This window comes from Periplaneta americana, chromosome 6, assembly GCF_040183065.1.
Source record: "Periplaneta americana isolate PAMFEO1 chromosome 6, P.americana_PAMFEO1_priV1, whole genome shotgun sequence".
NCBI lineage: Eukaryota > Metazoa > Arthropoda > Insecta > Blattodea > Blattidae > Periplaneta > Periplaneta americana.
In genome coordinates this window covers 59872596-59891389 of record NC_091122.1, presented here as the reverse complement: position 1 = coordinate 59891389, position 18794 = coordinate 59872596, and the positions used below count along the sequence as shown (strand labels likewise).

Sequence of the window (18794 nt, the reverse complement as noted above, 5' to 3'; positions counted from 1 at the left end):
GACAAATACAACATGGCTGAGGGCCACTTCTAATCGCCCGATATCCATCGCCATCCTTACATAACCATCTGAATTCCGTAGCATGTATACTACAATCTCCACACAAAACACCATCACGAGATGTAGAACTACACGCTCCTTCCATCACCAGAACTAATGTCAAAGCGACTGAGACAAAATGGAAACAATCGAATATCGAATTAATATGACGTCATCAAACATCGACTTACGTGCGGCTTGTGACAGGGTCATCTTGGCTGTCTACGCATGCGCAGACTTGGTTAATAAAAACCTAAACTAACCAAACCTAATCTTCGTATATGCAAGATGTGTAACCGGAACACGAAGGGAACTTCTTGATTCGATCTGCAATGTACACGCGAAAATAAATTCAGTTAAGGATCGCGCTGGTACTGCATGAGAAGTCCATGCATGCGCCACAGCCAAACTGTTCCTGTCGCGAGCCACTCCTCTTATCTAGACATCAAACACAGCAACATGGCTGAGGACCACTTCCAATCGGCAGATCCGTAAATACAATAAACCTAAACTACGATTGTTTTCCGCTCACTTTTTCTAAGTGTGTTCACATTAGGAATAATAATCAGAAGGGTTTAAAATATTAATTTCATAAAAAAACAAAAACCAGTACTTATAGATGATTACCAGACTGGGTTAAGATTAGGTAGATTAGTTTAAGGTTTTATAGGTTATGTTAGGTTACAGTCGAAATTATGTTTTTCCAAATTTTTTTTGTATTACCTTTCGAAAATCGAGCATAAGATCGTCATTTGTAAAAAAAATTCGAAAATCGTGGAGCGATCATCCTTCAGAATTACCGATGATTTTAACATAGACTATTCAATTTTGTTTTTATCTTCATTTCTGTTAAAATGCAGTAAGTCGCACGCAAGTAACGCAGAACATTGCGACAGACATATTAATTATGTGAAACTTTGACGAAGACAAAAGACGGCCACAAACAAATACTACTGACACTTGCAATGGAAAATAATTATGAACACTAATACTATATATAGACACACACACACGAGAGTATTTCGCATATTACATTAATCAATTTAATCTTTAGGAGATCTTTTGTTTCTTATTTTTTAAGAGAATATTTGGGTAATTTTAAGAAATTATTTAGTGAATATTTAGTAGGCCTATATTTTAGATTTAGAACATAAGTATTAAAACACATCTTCCTGCTGTAAACATAGAATGTTTAGGCCCGATTGTATAAACCATTTAATCTTAGATCAGAGGTTAAATTGATCCTTGTTTCAGCTGAACTTGGAATTTTGTGTTGTATAAAGTCTAATCTGAGATTAATTTGTCTCAAACTAAAGTCAACTTTGACTGAAGAAATTTCTCCGATTAAGTTAGGTGATCCAAGTTCAGTTATTTCTTTTCTGTTTGAAATACACGAGTGACGGATTGTGCAAATAAAATATCCATTATTATTAATATTAATAGATATGATAGGTACATTTATATATATTTCTTTCAATTTCTTGCCTTAATACACAAACAATCTTATATTTTATAAGGCTCTATCGTGTTCAGCAGTATCAAATAACATAACCTATAATTATATTATGTTTATAAAAACCATTAATTATTAACGGATATGATAGGTACATTCATAAATTTTCAATTAACTGTATTACTAAACGAAAATTGTCGTTTTATAAAGCTTTATTATGTTTAGCACTATCAAACACCATAACATGATAACAACTCGGAGAACAGTAACCTTCTTCTTATTGTCCGCCATTATTTACATTGCACAAAAAACCAGTGTCTCCAACAGAGTGTACGGAAAGTCGCCAAAAAGTAGTTGTAAAGTCGCTAGATTTCTCATTATCGACAAAGAAAGATTAAATTTTGTCACTATGGGGTGCTAAAAAGGTCGCTAAATTCCTATTTAAGAAATATAAAAGTTAAAAGAAATTGTTGTTGAAAAAGAGTTAAAGTCGCTAGATTGGCAATACTGAACAAACCTGTCCGCGCATCACGTTTTTCACCTGTTTATGCGATGTTGCCAAATCCTTTTCACGTGAACTTAGATTGCATTTGAACCAAGGTAATTTGATCGCAGGAAAGTTTTATACAATAGAAGAAGTGTCTGAACTCGGTTCACTTTTCGATCTTCGATCAAAGTTGATCTTTAGTCAGGGAGATTTATACAATTGGGCCTTAGCATGTCGACCTTCCGTCTCAATACAGACCTCAGAGCGTCGTCTCACTGTCAGAGATCTTCGATTACGTTCCCATGTTCCTGATGTGTGACTATCATCTCCACTACCGCGACAGCCACAATTATGTCGCGGAGAGTTTCTGTATCAACTGCAGACTAACATGCAAACGCCTATAAATGATCCCACAGATATAATTCAGAGGTTTAAGTCAGGGTGAAGGGCAAGCAACAAGCGATTGGTCCACCTGTCTATCCAGCGATGAGAAAACGTTTAATTTAGATACGGTTCGCCATTTAGGATAATACGTAACCCTTCATGGATTACCAGTGGTATGTCGTCCAAGAAATCAGGCGATGTTATTTCCAAGAAAGCTGTATAGTTCTTTGCTAAGAGTCTTTGTTGATGTACGTGAAGTATTCTATAAACAGTCATAAACAATGTTGGCCCAGATGTTGTTGGTGAACTGCTATTGATGACGTGATGAAACAGTCGTAAGTGTATGGTAGTCTGATCATACGTGCTAATTATGGAAATAATTCTGGATTTAATCTTTTGTGAATTATGTCTTTAAGAGTAAACTGGCGGTAGGTCTTGCAGAGTATTCTTCAGCAGTCGTATGAGCGGTAGCGGTTCATGATTTTTCGTCTTGGGTGTACAATTTTCGTTTAATAAAATATTACTAACCATTTAAGCCACATGAAAATTACAGTAATATTGACTGTAAAATATTTCTCAAAACAAACAATAGTACGTACGGGCTATTCCATATGAAATCGATCAGTAAAATACCTAGCATTTTTTTATACTCTAATTTTTTCCCTATTTATACAAGGTGTTGAGGAGAGTGCATTTTCAAAAATATACTATCGAAAGTCAAACGGTTTTCTTATTATTGAGCGACAAATTTAGCGTATTTTATAAAAATAAGCCTCTTTCAGCGCTCAGAACTCTGGAACCATTTACTGCAGAACATTGAACAAGAGCTCATTTTGAAGCTGACATTTGGTAGGTTATGTTAAGAAGTAATCCTTATTTTTATTGTATACAGAGAGACAGGTAATCTGATTTTACTTACTTTTAGGCTTTTTGCCAATTTGTAAAAATGTAAAAAAATATTGAGAAAAAAACTTGCATTATTAAGAGGGATTCGGCATTGTTTGGTTAGTGGTACGGCAATAAGTTTCCAGGGTATTAAATAGATTATTTTCACACGCCTAGACTTGAACGGCGCAGTACCACATGCACTGGCCGAGAGCTGAAGATAAGAGAGCGATGGGCGTCATTTTACTCTTGTGTTTATGAAAACCTGTGATAAAGCTAGCACAGTCATGACTGCTAGACGACACATCACGTGTTGATGTCTCCTGGCCTTGCTTACCTCGGCTAGCTCCCGCCTCACAGTCAGGTGGTTAGTTCACGCGCGTACTATTTATTTTCTTTATTTGATATTTTCAATACTTTCTTATCAACGTGCCATCAGTAAAAAATATGTGTTTATTTGTACTTTCAATGCGGAATCTAACTATATATTTTTAAAATATTTTTTCCTTGGCAAAGGCGTCTTAATGAGGAAAAATCTAAATTTCTCCATTTCCATAAAAAGTATGAAAATCTGTTTATATGTCAATATAAACCTCAATTTCTCAGCATCAAAATAAACCATGATTTTGATCATTGGATGAAGGGGTTTCGGAGCTACAACAGTTTAAAGTTGCAAATTTTATGAAAATACGATAAATTTAAATATTTTAAATGTAAACACTATGAAGTTCTGATGCCTCAAACTTTGCACAAAGCACTGTATCACAGTTCTCTACGTACAAAAAAGAAATATTGTATTTAGAAATTGTAAGGTCAATTTTCTCTATATTTCGGTTGATTTGAGATGGAATAGCTCGTACCTTCAGTATAGATGCCTGTATGAAAAGTTCACCCTTGTTTCATTTTTTGGCGAACTTATCTATTATTTTTTCGTTAAAGTTCGGAATGTTCCTCAGGAGTTTATTTTCAATGGGCAACATAGCCAGCGCACTAAGCCTATCCTCAGACATCGTACAAAATACATCCTTAAATTTAAGGGTCTTTTTCATACACATTTATATTAAATTTTCGATTCATCTTCATTTCCTTCTCTTTGCACTAACTACTCTGTACTAAATTTATTGATGACTTAGTTCTTCCATTATTTTAAAAATCATCTTTTCTCCTAGAGTTAACCCAAAGAAGTTTATATTTTCAGTCACAACAGAAACTGTGTGTGTGTTTGTGCGTGCGTGGCTAATGCCTACCCACTTCACTTACGTGATTCAGGTTTCACATACTGCGAATAGATGGCAGGACTGTGACCCATTTTTAAGTTGCACACAACTTCGGCGGGACACGTTACGCATGATGTGTATCTGTGAAGAGTTAGGTCATGTATTAGGGTGAGTGTATGTGTAAGTATAGTGTTGTAGGGATTAGGTGAGGATGATGAGAAAGGGAGAAGGAGAAACCCGGTGCCGGCACGTAGCCTACTTCACAACAGAAACTTATAAATCACTTTACCGCACAATTATTATTCACCGACTCTTCGCTCTTTCACATTATAACGAACAACTAGTTCACGCTAAATCTGCACAGTCCAATGTGATGCGAGGGTAATAAAATTAACACACCTTTTCAAGACCCGACATGGTTGTTACTTTAATTTCATTTTAAAAATAGCATGCGAAATTTGATAAAATAAAGTCATACATAAAATCTCAAGTTTAAAATAAATGAATGAATAAACATAAATAAATAAATAAATAAATGGATTTATTAAATAATATTATACATACAGATGCACTACACTATCAGAATTTTCTCTTAAATCCAATGCACGGGTCTTTTGAACGTACGTGCTTTACAAAACAAGTCTTACTTTGTAGGTTTCACCCCCTCACCTATGATTAGATCCAAGTACTCTCCAAAATAACACACAGATTAATATGAAAATGGTACAAACAAAACACATTTATATAATATACCCTAACCTAACATACAAACAGGCATAAAAGTATATACTTCAATAGTTACAATTATACCTTCGTCAGTTCGTATCACAAACTTCAACAGTTGATGTTCTAAGCTGTCTCACCTTCAAGAGGAATAATCCAGTCTTTTGTTCGCATTCTCTATTCCCCATGAGGTCAAGACATGCAAGCGAACCCCTATTCTGACTTAGCATCGAGGGTGATAGATATTTTCTCCGGATATGTTCCGTTTCGTCACATTGGGCTAAAATGTGTTTCCAGGAATCCTTTTCCCCACACAATGGACAGAGGCGCTCTCCTTTTTCTCTGATAATTTTATTACTATTCCATTCCCCCAATCTTAGCCACACTAAACCTGCTCTGCTTTCTTTGTTACAAGAATTTATGTAGTCACACCTCTTCCAATTAAGCACGAAAGTAAATACATAAATTTCAAAGTCTTCGTCTTGTCACTTCAACCATGTTTCTCTTCCCCGTGCTATTTTTTTTAATTCTTCATAGAGTTGTTAATTTTATTTTATTAAGTATATATATTTTCTGTATTTTCTTCTCGGTCTTCCTCTTCCTTTCTTACCAAGTATTTTTCTTACCAATGTGTGAACCAAAATGCGTTATGTCTGATTGAGCACTGAATTTATTTTTACTTTTCTGTAATATAAACGAGTTACACAGCTGATATCTATCCGTGCCCATCTTCCAGAGCTGTCTGTCTTGGCATCTTGAATTTGAAGCTCTCAAGATTTCATTGTTGATGTATTAGGAATCTAGTCTTGAAATAATGTTGTATATATTTTAAACACACTGTATATACGCATATTTGATTTATGTATGTACGTACAGAGTGTGTGTGTATAAATGTTAAAATATTATGTTTTATTTAACGACACTCGCAACTGCCGAGGTTATATCAGCGTCGCCGGTGTGCCGGAATTTTGTCCCGCATAAGTTCTTTTACATGCCAGTAAATCTACTGTCGCATTTAAGCACATTTAAATGCTATCGACCTGGCCCGGGATCGAACTCGCAATCTCGGGCATAGAAGGCCAGCGCTATTCCAACTGCGCCAACCAGGCCGACTCTGTATGTATGTAGTAGGCCTACGTATGTATATGTATATATATGCTATTCACCTCTGTCACAATGTTAATATCTTTATCTTTCCTATGTTCAGTATTAGCACTATCAAAGCAGCATATTTAATGAGATTCGAAAATGGGTAAATGAATGAAACAAATATATTACAAGGACGACATGTTTAGAACAGTAATAAACTTCAATGTCAAGACCTCAGTTCGGAGTTTCCTGAAATTCATACTATACATTCTCCAGTTACTCAGAACTGTTTCAGAAGAGATGTCATAAAATATATTTCACGGATTATTTTTCTTCTTTCTCTGACGTTAAATCCGTTCAGTTTTTTTCAGAGGAACTCGAAAAGTTTGCTTTGAAGGAGCAGATCTTTCAAAGCTCGCTCGAACTTGCGCCTTGTATGATCTGTGCCTTTGAAGTTCCTCTCTTATCCTTTCATGTTTTTAGCTGAGTAAAGATTTTAGAACAAATCTTGTGAAGTTTTATTTAGATGTACGGAAAGATAATTTTTATTGAAAAAATATGATTAAACGTCGTCAAAAATATACGTAGTCTATATATACTTACGTCACATTGGGTGCTATTCATAGACATTTCGCTAGCCCGGGCTACGAGCGTGCTAAACAGGATTCATATCATATCATATCGCTGACACTGGTTTATGAATACGAAAAACGTTAGTTCGCTGATCATCCACCGAAAGCCCGCGCTAAGAATGTCTATGAATACGGCCCATTATGTTTTAAAAATACATGACAGTTTTTACTATATCAGTTACAAAATAGCTATAATTACATTCTTCGCATAATATTCAAATAAATCACAGTTGCTCGATAACAATATTTGACTATACGGATGGTGAAAGGATTAGCATTACGGTATGTTCGATTCAAGTTAGTCGAATATGACGAAGTTCGACATTCGTCGATGTTTACTCTGCAGAAGAGGCCTGTCGTGTTTGTTCCACCTTGTTATAAAAATATTCGCTGTCCTCCACTCCCACCATTTCATGTTTTAGAATATATCTTGCGATTAGTTTTACATATAAAATAAGACGAAGTTTGTAATATCTTGGTTGCCTCTGTGATGTTCGAACGTTGCAGTGCGTACCTACACTATTTTAAACTGCTTAAGGATTTGAGCACATATCTTGCGATTAGATTTTCATATGGAATAAGACGAAGTTTGTAATATCTTGGTTGCCTCTGTGATGTTCGAACGTTGCAGTGCGTACCTACACTATTTTAAACTGCTTAAGGATTTGAGCACATATCTTGCGATTAGATTTTCATATGGAATAAGACGAAGTTTGTAATGTCTTGCTTGCCTCTCTCATGTTCGAACATTGTAGGACACTATACTGACACAATAAATTATAAGCCTACATAATACTCGTAAATATGTTAGTAAATAACTAAAATAGTATTGTTTTGTAATACAGCGATACATACATATATATATCACCAAACGCAAATTAAATTTAACAACAATTGTGTATTACGGTACATTAAATTTTTTTTCCAAATCTATCGATTAATAGATTAAATTCAAACCGTTAATCGATTAAATATTTTTATCGATCGACAGCACTAAATTATACATATATTTTTACGAATGTTTAGTCATATTAATAACAAGAAAAATTACCTATACTCATTACTGTGCATAACTTCGAAATATATGTGCCTGACATCCTTCTGCAGCTAAAGCATAAAAGGGCAGGGAGAGGTGGAAGTACGTAAGAAAAAAACCACCGAGAATATATTGTAAGGAAAGGGAAAGATTGAACAAACGCAAATAGAGCTTCGGTTCTATAGAGAGTCGGCAAACATGAACCGAACATAAGGCCTCTGACCGGTTTCAACTTACTTGGTTATTTTAGTTCACATGCTTTACTTTCACGTATTGTTGGGATGCCTATGGAGTAGGGCGAAGTTCGTAATATCTTGATATCCCCTCCCATGTTCGAACATTGCACGACACTAATATACTGTGTATGTGTATATATTATGTATGTGTTGACTTGTGACATGACCGCATAACAGATGCGTGCACAATATACCCTACATGCGTAACTATAGAAAATTAATACAAAGTTGGCATTACATACAAATATGTAAATAATAATAATAATAATAATAATAATAATAATAAAAAAAAAAACAATATTTAATGGATAGTTTCGTATGTTTATATACCGTACTGTAAACCGGCTAGTTGTCCATGACTCAAAAGCAGTTTTTACTTGTCCTATTAATAGTAGATTCTGTTTTACTGCATCATCATCATCATCATCATCATCATCATCATCATCATCATTATTATTATTATTATTATTATTATTATTATTATTATTATTATTATTATTATTATTATTGGGGGATTGACTGTTATTCATAGCTTATTTCATTCTACGATGAAAGAGTATATTAAAATAATATATATTATTTCATTCTGTTCATTAGACACACACTTAAATATTACAGCTAATTGTATGTATTTAAATGCTAATTCCATTACTCTAATACCTTTATCAACGTTATACGCATTTTCTCGAATGTCCCGTCACTTTGTTGGTGAACTGTGCTGTATAATTATAATGCTTTGGGCAGCTTAACCTTCAACTGGTATCTATGGGTCAATATAGACCCATATGGATAGATACCGTTAACGTAATTTAAAAAGCATTACCAGTTGAGGGTTAAGTCGCTCGCAACCTATTCTAAACACCGTTCTGTAAATTCTTCTTAGTGGCATTCATCGTTAATAATTATAAGCTATTGCCACTTTTAAAAATATAATTTCAGTTTATTTCGCACTTCAGTATTAATTTTCCGTTTCCAATGCCAGGTGTATTTTTATATCGAGGTAAACGTAGTTCTTCACCCAGTGTCTTCAGTGCCTTTTATACAGAGCAGGTAGGTAATCCAAGAGCCGGTTTTAGGACAAAATGGAATTGTGAAATCAGAATTTGTGCGTTCGTTCGCTTTTTTTTACTTTGGTTCTAACATTCACTGGCATCAAACCAGTTTTACAGAATTTCAATGTCAGAAATAAAAGACTCAACATGGGTATGTTTATAGTATTCTTGTGAGGATTTTTAACTATCACTTGGTACTCACAATAGCAATATTCTCTTGCCATGTAGCAACATACTTAAGGTCAACAATTAAGACAATACAAACATTATGCAAGATTGATGAATTTGCTCTTCACTACCGAGAATCGAATCTGCATCCTTTGGATTCGTAAAGGAGAGACTTACAATTGAGATATGTTTTACTTACTGTATTATTTAATTTTGTGATAATTCCTCATGAGCTACACGTTAAATATAATAGCTGGCAACTACAGCATTCAAAAGAGACAGAAAGATAGGCTACATCTTGTTGCGTGCGCGTGTACTGCTCAATAATTTTGTAATGCACATCGAGTGTTTCTTAAGTGTGTGGTCTCACATCAGCACAATGCAAAGCAAGCTTTCATTTGCATAATCGTGAGTTCTATGCTCTGCTTTTGTGTTTCGCAAATTCCCGACCTTGTAATTGCATATTACAAAGTCACATGAATACCGAATATACTTTCTTAGTATTTCTATAAGAGAAAGTAAAACTAGGACTTCAGTAAACAATACGAAGCGAGATTAAATGAATATGCGCAGTTTCTTCCATCATTTCAATTTGTATACATGGAAGGAATAGTAAAGCAAACGGCTCATATTAATTCATGGTGTCAAATTATTGCCTCAAAACGCACTGTTGTCTGGACGTCTAGAACGTCTATAAAAATAAAAATACATGGCGTTAGAGCCCATGAAGGGCCAAGACCGACCAGCCGGCTGCTGGCCTCACGTCCACATGCCGAAGCAGAGGTGGACGATCATACAACCAGAATGGAGGTATCGTGTGGTTAGCACGATGATCCCCCCAGCCGTTATAGCTGGTTTGCGAAACCGGATTTTCGCTACCTATCGTAGCTCTCCAAGTACATTACGGTGCTGGGTGGGCACCGGTCCCATACACTTGCCGAAATTTCATGAGAAAATTTCTTTCTCTATGAGGAATCGAACCAGCGCGTATTCCGTAACGCGAGTTCTAGGCAGGATGCCTTAGATCACGACGCCACGGCGTGGAACCTAGAGCGTCTATATAAATAATAATAATAATAATAATAATAATAATAATAAATTATTGCTGGTAAAATTCATGTTCTGGGAATAATAAGTTAATTAAGCAGTAAATATCGCTGCATTCGAAAAGTATTGGGAATAAATTTGAATAAGGAACAAAAAAAAAGTTTCTTTCCCAGGCAGGATTCGAACCACGAAAGTCTTAAGCCCGGTTCAGACGGTGCTGTTTCTGTGATGGATTCCAAAGTGGCTACGCTGATGGGTCGCCTGCGTGCTCACTAGCCGGAAGTAAAGCGCTCTGGGGCCTGTTTCTCAAAACTCACGGACTAGTAATACTAGTCTGTACAGTAGTAATAATAGTTTGTTTTACAAGTCTGTGTTTCTAGAAACTACAAGGGTAAAGTAGTAGTTACCAGTTCACAGACTAGTAATATTGGTCGATTTCACCAGTTCCTAAGAGATTCTTTTTCTCAAAATGCTAATCTAGTTGATTATACTAGTATTCCACAGGAATATTCCTACAAGACTCTAAAGACTGGTGATTTCTGTATTATCAGTTACCAGTGACAACCTTTCTCAGATAATCAAAACAAAATATTGTAGTTATTTTTTTAATATACAGTATGTGGTTTAGTGATTCCGATTGAAGTAGTAAAGAAGTTGTGAAAAGAGCTAAAACTATATCGAGAAGGAACAACTATTATTCCTTTACGGGAGCATTGTTTAAATATAATGAACGGTTTAAATAAAGTGCTGAAAAGCTTGGCGAGTTGTTAAATATAGTGGGACCTGCCATAACAAGCAAACAAATAGAAGTCATGCATTATCAGCAAAGCTTCAAATACAAATTGCTCTACAAATCGGGATGTTGATTATTTTCCAATGCCATCAGGTTTTTCTCCCCTAGACCAGCAACACATGAAGAATTTTTTTCCTAATAATCTAATATCAATTCATCAACTGCAGTAATTTTTGCTGGCTTGCCTCCTCCACTGCCAGTTCTTCTGACATTGTCAACTTTAGCCTACAAATTAAATACAAAACGACACTAATTTACGAATAGATCAAACGTAAAACTGAAAAAAAAAAAACTAGCGAATTTTTCAAGTCATAAGTGGCATCCATGTCGCCAGTAGACCCACTAGCTACATAATGTGTTCATATTATGATACTGTGAACTTGAATTGGTAATAATCTTTGTTCTGAGGTATCAGTTCCATACCCTCACATATTACACATTTTTTTGTCCATTCGTTTACTTTATCATTTTTTGTTATTATGCTTGAAAAAGCACCGAATGATATATCCTTTGATTCATTAATCATATTGAGTATAGTTAATTTGCTTTCAATTGATGGAATTTCAAGAAAAGAGAGAAGTAAGAACCAAAACACAAACAACTTAGCCTTCTAAACTCAAATAACAATACCTACCAATGGCTATAAACAAATGAACTCAATCAGCTGACTAGTGAAAGAGATCATGTGACTAGTGAAAAATTGTTACAAGTTACTAGACTGGTAAAATAGTTTGAGAAACAGAATCTACTAGAGCTGGTGAAATATACTCTGGTAACTAGTAACTGGTGAACTACTAAACTAGTATTTTTAAGAAACAGGTCTCTGGTGGCTCCTTGGATGGCTAGCTTGCCGGATTTCGAGGGTAGGTTCCTTGCTATTTTTCGTTATGGTTTGCAGGCTGGATCCAAAGATGATCATATAACATCACCACTGAAACCATGTCGCCATGTTCGTTGTTTTCCAACTAAACCTGTATTTTTCTATATTCTTTAGTTTCTAAGAAACAACAATTAAATATCGGACTTTAGCTATTTTGCACTTATGGCATAATTACTTTATTGCGACATTTATTACTGTTAATGTAGGACTTTAGTTGTTTTCCATTCACGGTTTAGTTTCTTTTTGACCATGAGTGTTGGCAACAGATGAAACAGCAGATGATTTTCCAATTTGAACTGTGAAAAGAGCCAGCTCCGTGTGAACAACTACCATCACCGTAGGCAACACGGGAGCCACCAAGTGAGCACGCAGGGCACCCATCAGCGCAGCCACCTTGGAATCCATCACAGAAACTAGCATCGTCTGAACCAGGCTTTAGTTACCAGTCTATCGTGTCTGGAGTGAACAAGGCTCTGAAATCAGCTACAAGGGCCAGTCCGGTTTTTTTTGCCACTACTGTACATACTTGCAAATAATTCGAAAAAAAAAAACTGTTCACTATGAATTGAAAATGCAATGTGATGGCCTGAATTCGTTTCGTAGGGAGAGATGGAAGAATACTGTAATAACCAAAGCTCGGAAGTTGGGGACTTGTGTCTTTGAACGTGGCTAAGCGACCGGACTTCAATGTCAACAAACTCCCGCTTCCAGCACGGAGGTACTGTCAGGTCTGCTATAAAAGTGGTTCCTGGCTGGAACAACATAATGATAATATTATGATAGGTTGAAACATCTAATTTTATAGCATATATATATAAATAAACATGCAAAATACATCAAATTTACAGTTCTGCTCTGTACATTTCATTACAGTGTATGACTACATGCATTCGAAGATTTTCGAACCCATAAATTCTTCGTCTGTTAGTTAAACATGATTTGAAACGAAGGAAACTTATTTCCACGCCACATGAAGTGACGGGAGCAAACTTTAATTTTTTTATTTTATTTATTTTAACTAGCTACCTAGTGAGTACAAATTGCATTTATAAAATAAAGAGTCAGGCTCGTGTACGGTGTGGTCTTAGTGAATAATATAACATAAAATTTACAAGGACAGTTTACTAAATACAGTAATTAACTTAATTCAAACCAATAAATACAACACAAGAGCAAGAATAAAGAAGAAAGGGAAAACGAGAGAAAAATACACATTTAATATAAATTGACAATCCGACAGAAGCCAGTGATATTCAATAAAAACATGAATATAGTCGATAGAAATAAAAGGTAAAAAAAGTACATTTGTTACTATTATATATCATGGATAATTTTACAAAATTCTTTTTTAAAAGTTTCAATTTTAAAAAATTTCAAATTTGGAAAATGGTTTGAAATTTTATTATAAAGTCTTGGGCCTAAATAAAATACTGAATATTTCACTGTCACTGTTTCCTGTTCGATTTTCAGCAGATCTCGTATCTGAGAAAGATAAGTATATCCTAAATTTTTCTCGCAAATAGTTTTCAATTAGTGTATCACTACTAGGGAAGGTCCCTCTACGACTTGATCCATGGCTATGGACAAATTCTCCATCAATTTAAAGGACTGCAATGTCTTTCAATGAATGCCCGTTTCCAGCTCTAGTTTATGTGTGGCACAACTTACAAGATATAAACTCTGCATTAGAAGAAAATAATGTATCTCCTCAGAATTCCTCCACGAAATTCTATACCTAAAATTTAAGAAATGCATTTTCAAACTTCCATAACACCCATTCGAATAACACGTATTTTCTAATTCCTCAAACAGACCGTTTACCTGTAATTCTCTTAATGTCATTGGCTTCGACGTGACACAGTTTATTCGTTCGTCTTCTTGCCATTCGATGTGACCACTTTCTTAGTACAAACGACTGTCCCTGAGCACTTGCAGCGTGAGCTTTGTGTACGTTATGCCTGTAACCTTACTCAAGCACACGACACACAAGTCCCCAAGATCCGAGCTTTGGTAATAACTCGTTGAACGAATGATTGCCCGATTTCAAGAGAGACATTGTCGCTGCGTTATACAATACGATCCAGTGTTTATGATTTAGTTCGCCTACTGGCCGCCGGCAATCATTCGTGCAACGAGTAATATCTCTGATCACCAACTGAATTTTACACTAACGTACTGTACGTACTGTAACAGGTAAACAAAACTCAACGCGCCACCTCACTCCATCTGTACTCCGTTGCACTGTAACTTCGCTTCATTCTTAAGTTGTCTCGGATCCTAAGCCTGGTGATAAGACACTGAAACCTCACTCGGAATGTTCCGGGCCCGCGATGCGTCAATCTTTTCGGAGTTTTTAGTGATTTCTTTCCGCGTTCATAAATTATTAGAGAAATTAGTTAATTAAGAAATAAATGCGGGATGGGTTACAGCTCTTTTTCGTAAGACCTGAAAGTGGACATGTCTCAGTTCGGTCACTAGATGGCAACACACAAAATGAAAATCCAATGTACAACTCCCAAATACAGTCACATTGTAACCTCGCAATTAAAGTGACTTTAAGGGTGTTGCAGATGAATTAGCAAATATTTTAGGAGGTGGTAATATGAAGTATGCCGAGCAAAAAAGTTCATATAAGCATGTGTTCAATTTCATTTTCAATGAGTGTGGAGAACCAGCTGTTTCAATGTTCGCATAATGATTTATTGATTGCATTTATTAATTGATTGAATGCCTTACAATTAAGATATTATATAATTTATCCATGGATTGTATTTGGGGTAGTTTATGATCGACCGTCAATTACACTGAACAGGAATTTTGGTCCGACTTAAAACAATGTGTCCCTTACGTTTTTGTGTGCGCTGAATTCGAAAATGCATCTATTTTCTTCGTATCATGTAAGGTTTTTAAGATATATTATTATTATTTCGCTTTTCGATAAACGCTTCCCAGGAAACATTTAGAGCAGGTTGGGAATTGTAAACCAAAACAAAAGCTAATGCATTTCATGAGTTTATGATTTAGTTCCGGTTTCTTATAGTTGTTGGCATGTTATTTTGTACTTCTAATAAATAAGCAGATATTGGAACCTTCTATTCAGTAAATTTCATAACAGTTCAAAGTGAGGTCTCAGCAATGAACAAACAAGGGTGTTGTTTTTCAGTACTTAAAAGAAAAATGTACCATATTGAGTGAAGGCAAATAAAAAAAGAGGGCATTTTCGTCGGTTCACAAATTCACAAAGTTATGGCTGACTCTTTGTTTGAGGAAAACTTTCCGTTACAGAAAAAATGGCATGGCGCCCTTTCAAAGATATTTGCTCAATTTTCTTGGAAATTCTAGAGCAGACAACTACAAAGAATTTGTCGTGGAAACCATGTTAAGTGCATATGAGAAAATGGAGTGTAATATGTCTCCCTAAATACACTTTTTACATTATAATTTGGATTTCTTTCCTCCTAACCTTGGAGCGGTAAGCGACGAGCATAGGGGAAAGATTTCAACAAGAAATATCTTAAATGCAAAGGCGATATAAAGAAATATCATCCAGCATGCTTGCAGACTATTGTTGGTTCCTTGTAAAATACAGTCCCGGGTCTAGTTATAAACAGAAGTCATTATACGCATGAAATATTTTTATTGTTGTTGTGTTTTAAACTGTGTAACATCATTTTTGTATCCAGTACACATTTTTAAAGTATTAGGAGGCATTTTGAATCCCTAGTCTGTTGTAATTTTATCAGTGGCAGTAAAAAATAAAAAAGGAAGTTTTTTAATAAAGAATTGAATTCATTTTCCCCGGAGAATGGTAGGTGATGGAGCAATTTGGATTTCAAATTCAGATTTAGGGCACACACATTAGTAATAATCACCTATTTTTATTTCGGAACAAGACAAAAAATAAAAATTTGTTGTTCGGTGATTAGTGTTTGGCAGTTGAACGCAGCAGGAGGTGGCAGCTGGAATAGTTGTTTATGAGTAATTAAATCAGTTTCAGAAAGGAATATTACGATTTTTCTGAGGCGACCGCTGAGTAAAGATGGATATGAAATATAATTTTTACTCGAGAAAGTAACAGTAGTGTTTTACAAATCGCCAGACAAAATATCACAAATAGATTGAACATTTTACTTGGAACCCTCTAATCCAGCGACAAGCTTCTGTTACGTGTTCTAAATCTATTCCTAGGGTCCCTCTACTGTGATTTTCTTCAAAATGAAACCAAGTTAGCATTTCCATCGTCCTTAATTAATTGCTCTAGGTTGAGCAAGAACCTTTTCTACAACCGCGGACGATTTCAATGAAAATGTTGAAGTATTTTTATAACATTACAGTAATTTCACTGCACCTAATGTGATTAGAGTATGAATACTTTTTAGGCGCATTGTACTCTTACAGGTTATGTTCAGGGCCGGATTTATGTACAGTGCTAAAATTTGCCCCCCCCCCCTCAACTCTCACAAATAGTTTATGAGCAGCTATTATACATGTCGCGTTTAATTTACATTAGTTCTAAATGAAATGTTATAATCCAGAAAACAATAAATTTACTTGCTTACTAGCCACCGGCGTAGCTCGGTCGGTTAAAGCGCCTGCCAGCCGATCCGCAGTTGCGCTCGGGCGCGGGTTCGATTCCCAATTGGGCTGATTACCTGGTTGGTTTTTTCCGAGGTTTTTCCCAACCATAAGACAAATGTCAGGTAATCTATGGCGAATCCTCGGCCTCATCTCGCCAAATATCATTTCGCTATCACCAATCCCATCGACTCTAAATAACCTCGTAGTTGATACAGCGTCGTTAAATAACAAGTAAAAAATTAAAAAAAAAAAAACTTGCTTACTTATGGCTTTTAAGGAACCTGCAGGTTTGTTGCCGCCCTCACATAAGCCCGCCATCGGTCCCTATCCTGTGCAAAATTAATCTAGTCTCTATCATCATATCCCATCTCCCTCAAATCTATTTAATATTATCCTTCCATCTACGTCTCGGCCTCCCCAAAGCTCTTTTTCCCTCCGGCCTCCCAACTAACACACTATACTGAATTTAATGTTCTAATTATGTCAGATTTCCTTCCCACTTCCTTCACAGGGAAAGAATTGATGTTATCAAAGTCAATGTGACAATGCACATCAGACTCGACGCAAAGAAATATATTCAAACTTATTCATTGTTGAAACAAAATTGATTTGTCAAAGGCAAGCTGCTGTTTATTATTAAGCATTGAGTTTTGATAGTGATATAATTATTACGAGTATTTCTTACTTCGATAGGAAGTATAAAGCAAATTAAAAAATAAACTCCAACTCTTTGCGGAATAAACCTTTCATATCGAATTAAGATATAGTGCACATGCTGGAAAGTGATTAAATAGTATTGTTGACGGTATATTATATTGGAAATTTAACTGAGATTTCTGGTTATTATTCACAGCGATAATTAGGTAATAAACACACATCTAATTTGATTTTCAACAGTGCATTCTTGTTTATACAAGCAGTTAAATTTAAGCAGTTTCATAGTATAATAACGTGATACCGGCATTACAATATAACCACAGTCTAGTACATAGAATCACGAAGCTTGAGTTGTGAGGGTGCTAGGAACAATAGACTGTGCTGGTACTATTTCGCATTGTCTGTAATGAGGTGATATTAGCGATCCTAATGGTTAGCAACTATCTATGGATGCATATTTACTACGTATTGAGCTTCGTATATGTATATGCTAGACTGTGATGTAACTATGCAGCTGCACACTTTACTTTTACTCTCGCCACGGCCACGACAATGCGATAACAAAACAATATTCGACTTCCACAAGGTGTTCAAGAACAAACTTCAGAAAAGATTTACCAAACAGGTGTTTCAATAACAAATTTCACTGTAAAATGAAAATGAAAGAAAAAGAGAGAGAAAATGCCGCTCCCTGGAAATTGCCGCCCTAGGTTGCCTAGTCCTAAATCTGGCACTGGTTATGTTGTGCGTACTTAACAGAAAATTAAATGTTGTATTCTTACCCAGAACGAAGATAGATGCTATGGGCGTCATCTCGTTGTTTTGAGTGTAATTCAGATGATCAATTAGAAATAAAGTCACACAATATCACACTATAGTTGGACACATTCACACGAGATTAAACACACGTATTAAAATAAATACAATAATTTAAATGTATTAATATTTATAAATTATTAAAAACAGTGGCAAATTAATTTTAACATACAGCCTATTTCAGTAAGTTAATATTCTTCACTTGGAACTTCTTTGAAAATTGCAATAATTTGTTATGTAATTGTTAGTTATTTTTACAAATCCTTTCGTTTTAGACTGATTTAAATTAAAATTTCTTAAAGTGATAAGCATTGTTGATTTAACTGTCTGCATTTGTTTTATCGCAATTCAAAACGTATTTTAACACATTTATAAAGAAATCAATGCAGCATTTAAAATGACAGTCTTTTATTTAATTATTATTTCTGTTGTAAATGCCGTTATTAAAAGAACGTCGCCATTTCGTTTTTATTTACAAACACTTCGTTTCTTGACCTGTCTGTTGAACGATCGAAACCGAACGATTGTCACTTCGCCGCTGAAGCAATCACATGTTGTTCACCTCGGACACCGCAGACTAGCCGGATCTGTGCCCCACACTTCCCACTTATATATATACTCA

The 18794-nt window shown here is 35.3% G+C and overlaps 1 protein-coding gene across 2 annotated transcripts in view; it reads right to left on the bottom strand.

The window, feature by feature from the left end:
* Positions 1-18794, bottom strand: part of LOC138701355 (neurogenic locus notch homolog protein 1-like) — a 75471-nt gene that overhangs the window by 56367 nt on the left and 310 nt on the right. The window contains exon 1 of one of the 2 annotated variants that reach the window (XM_069828153.1): positions 18139-18771. The exons of the other annotated variant lie outside the window; for it this stretch is intronic. Within the exon in view, the coding sequence (XP_069684254.1) occupies positions 18139-18169 (31 nt within the window). The 5' untranslated portion in view covers positions 18170-18771. Of the gene's footprint in view, positions 1-18138; positions 18772-18794 lie in introns of those variants that run through there. 2 annotated transcript variants of the gene reach the window in all.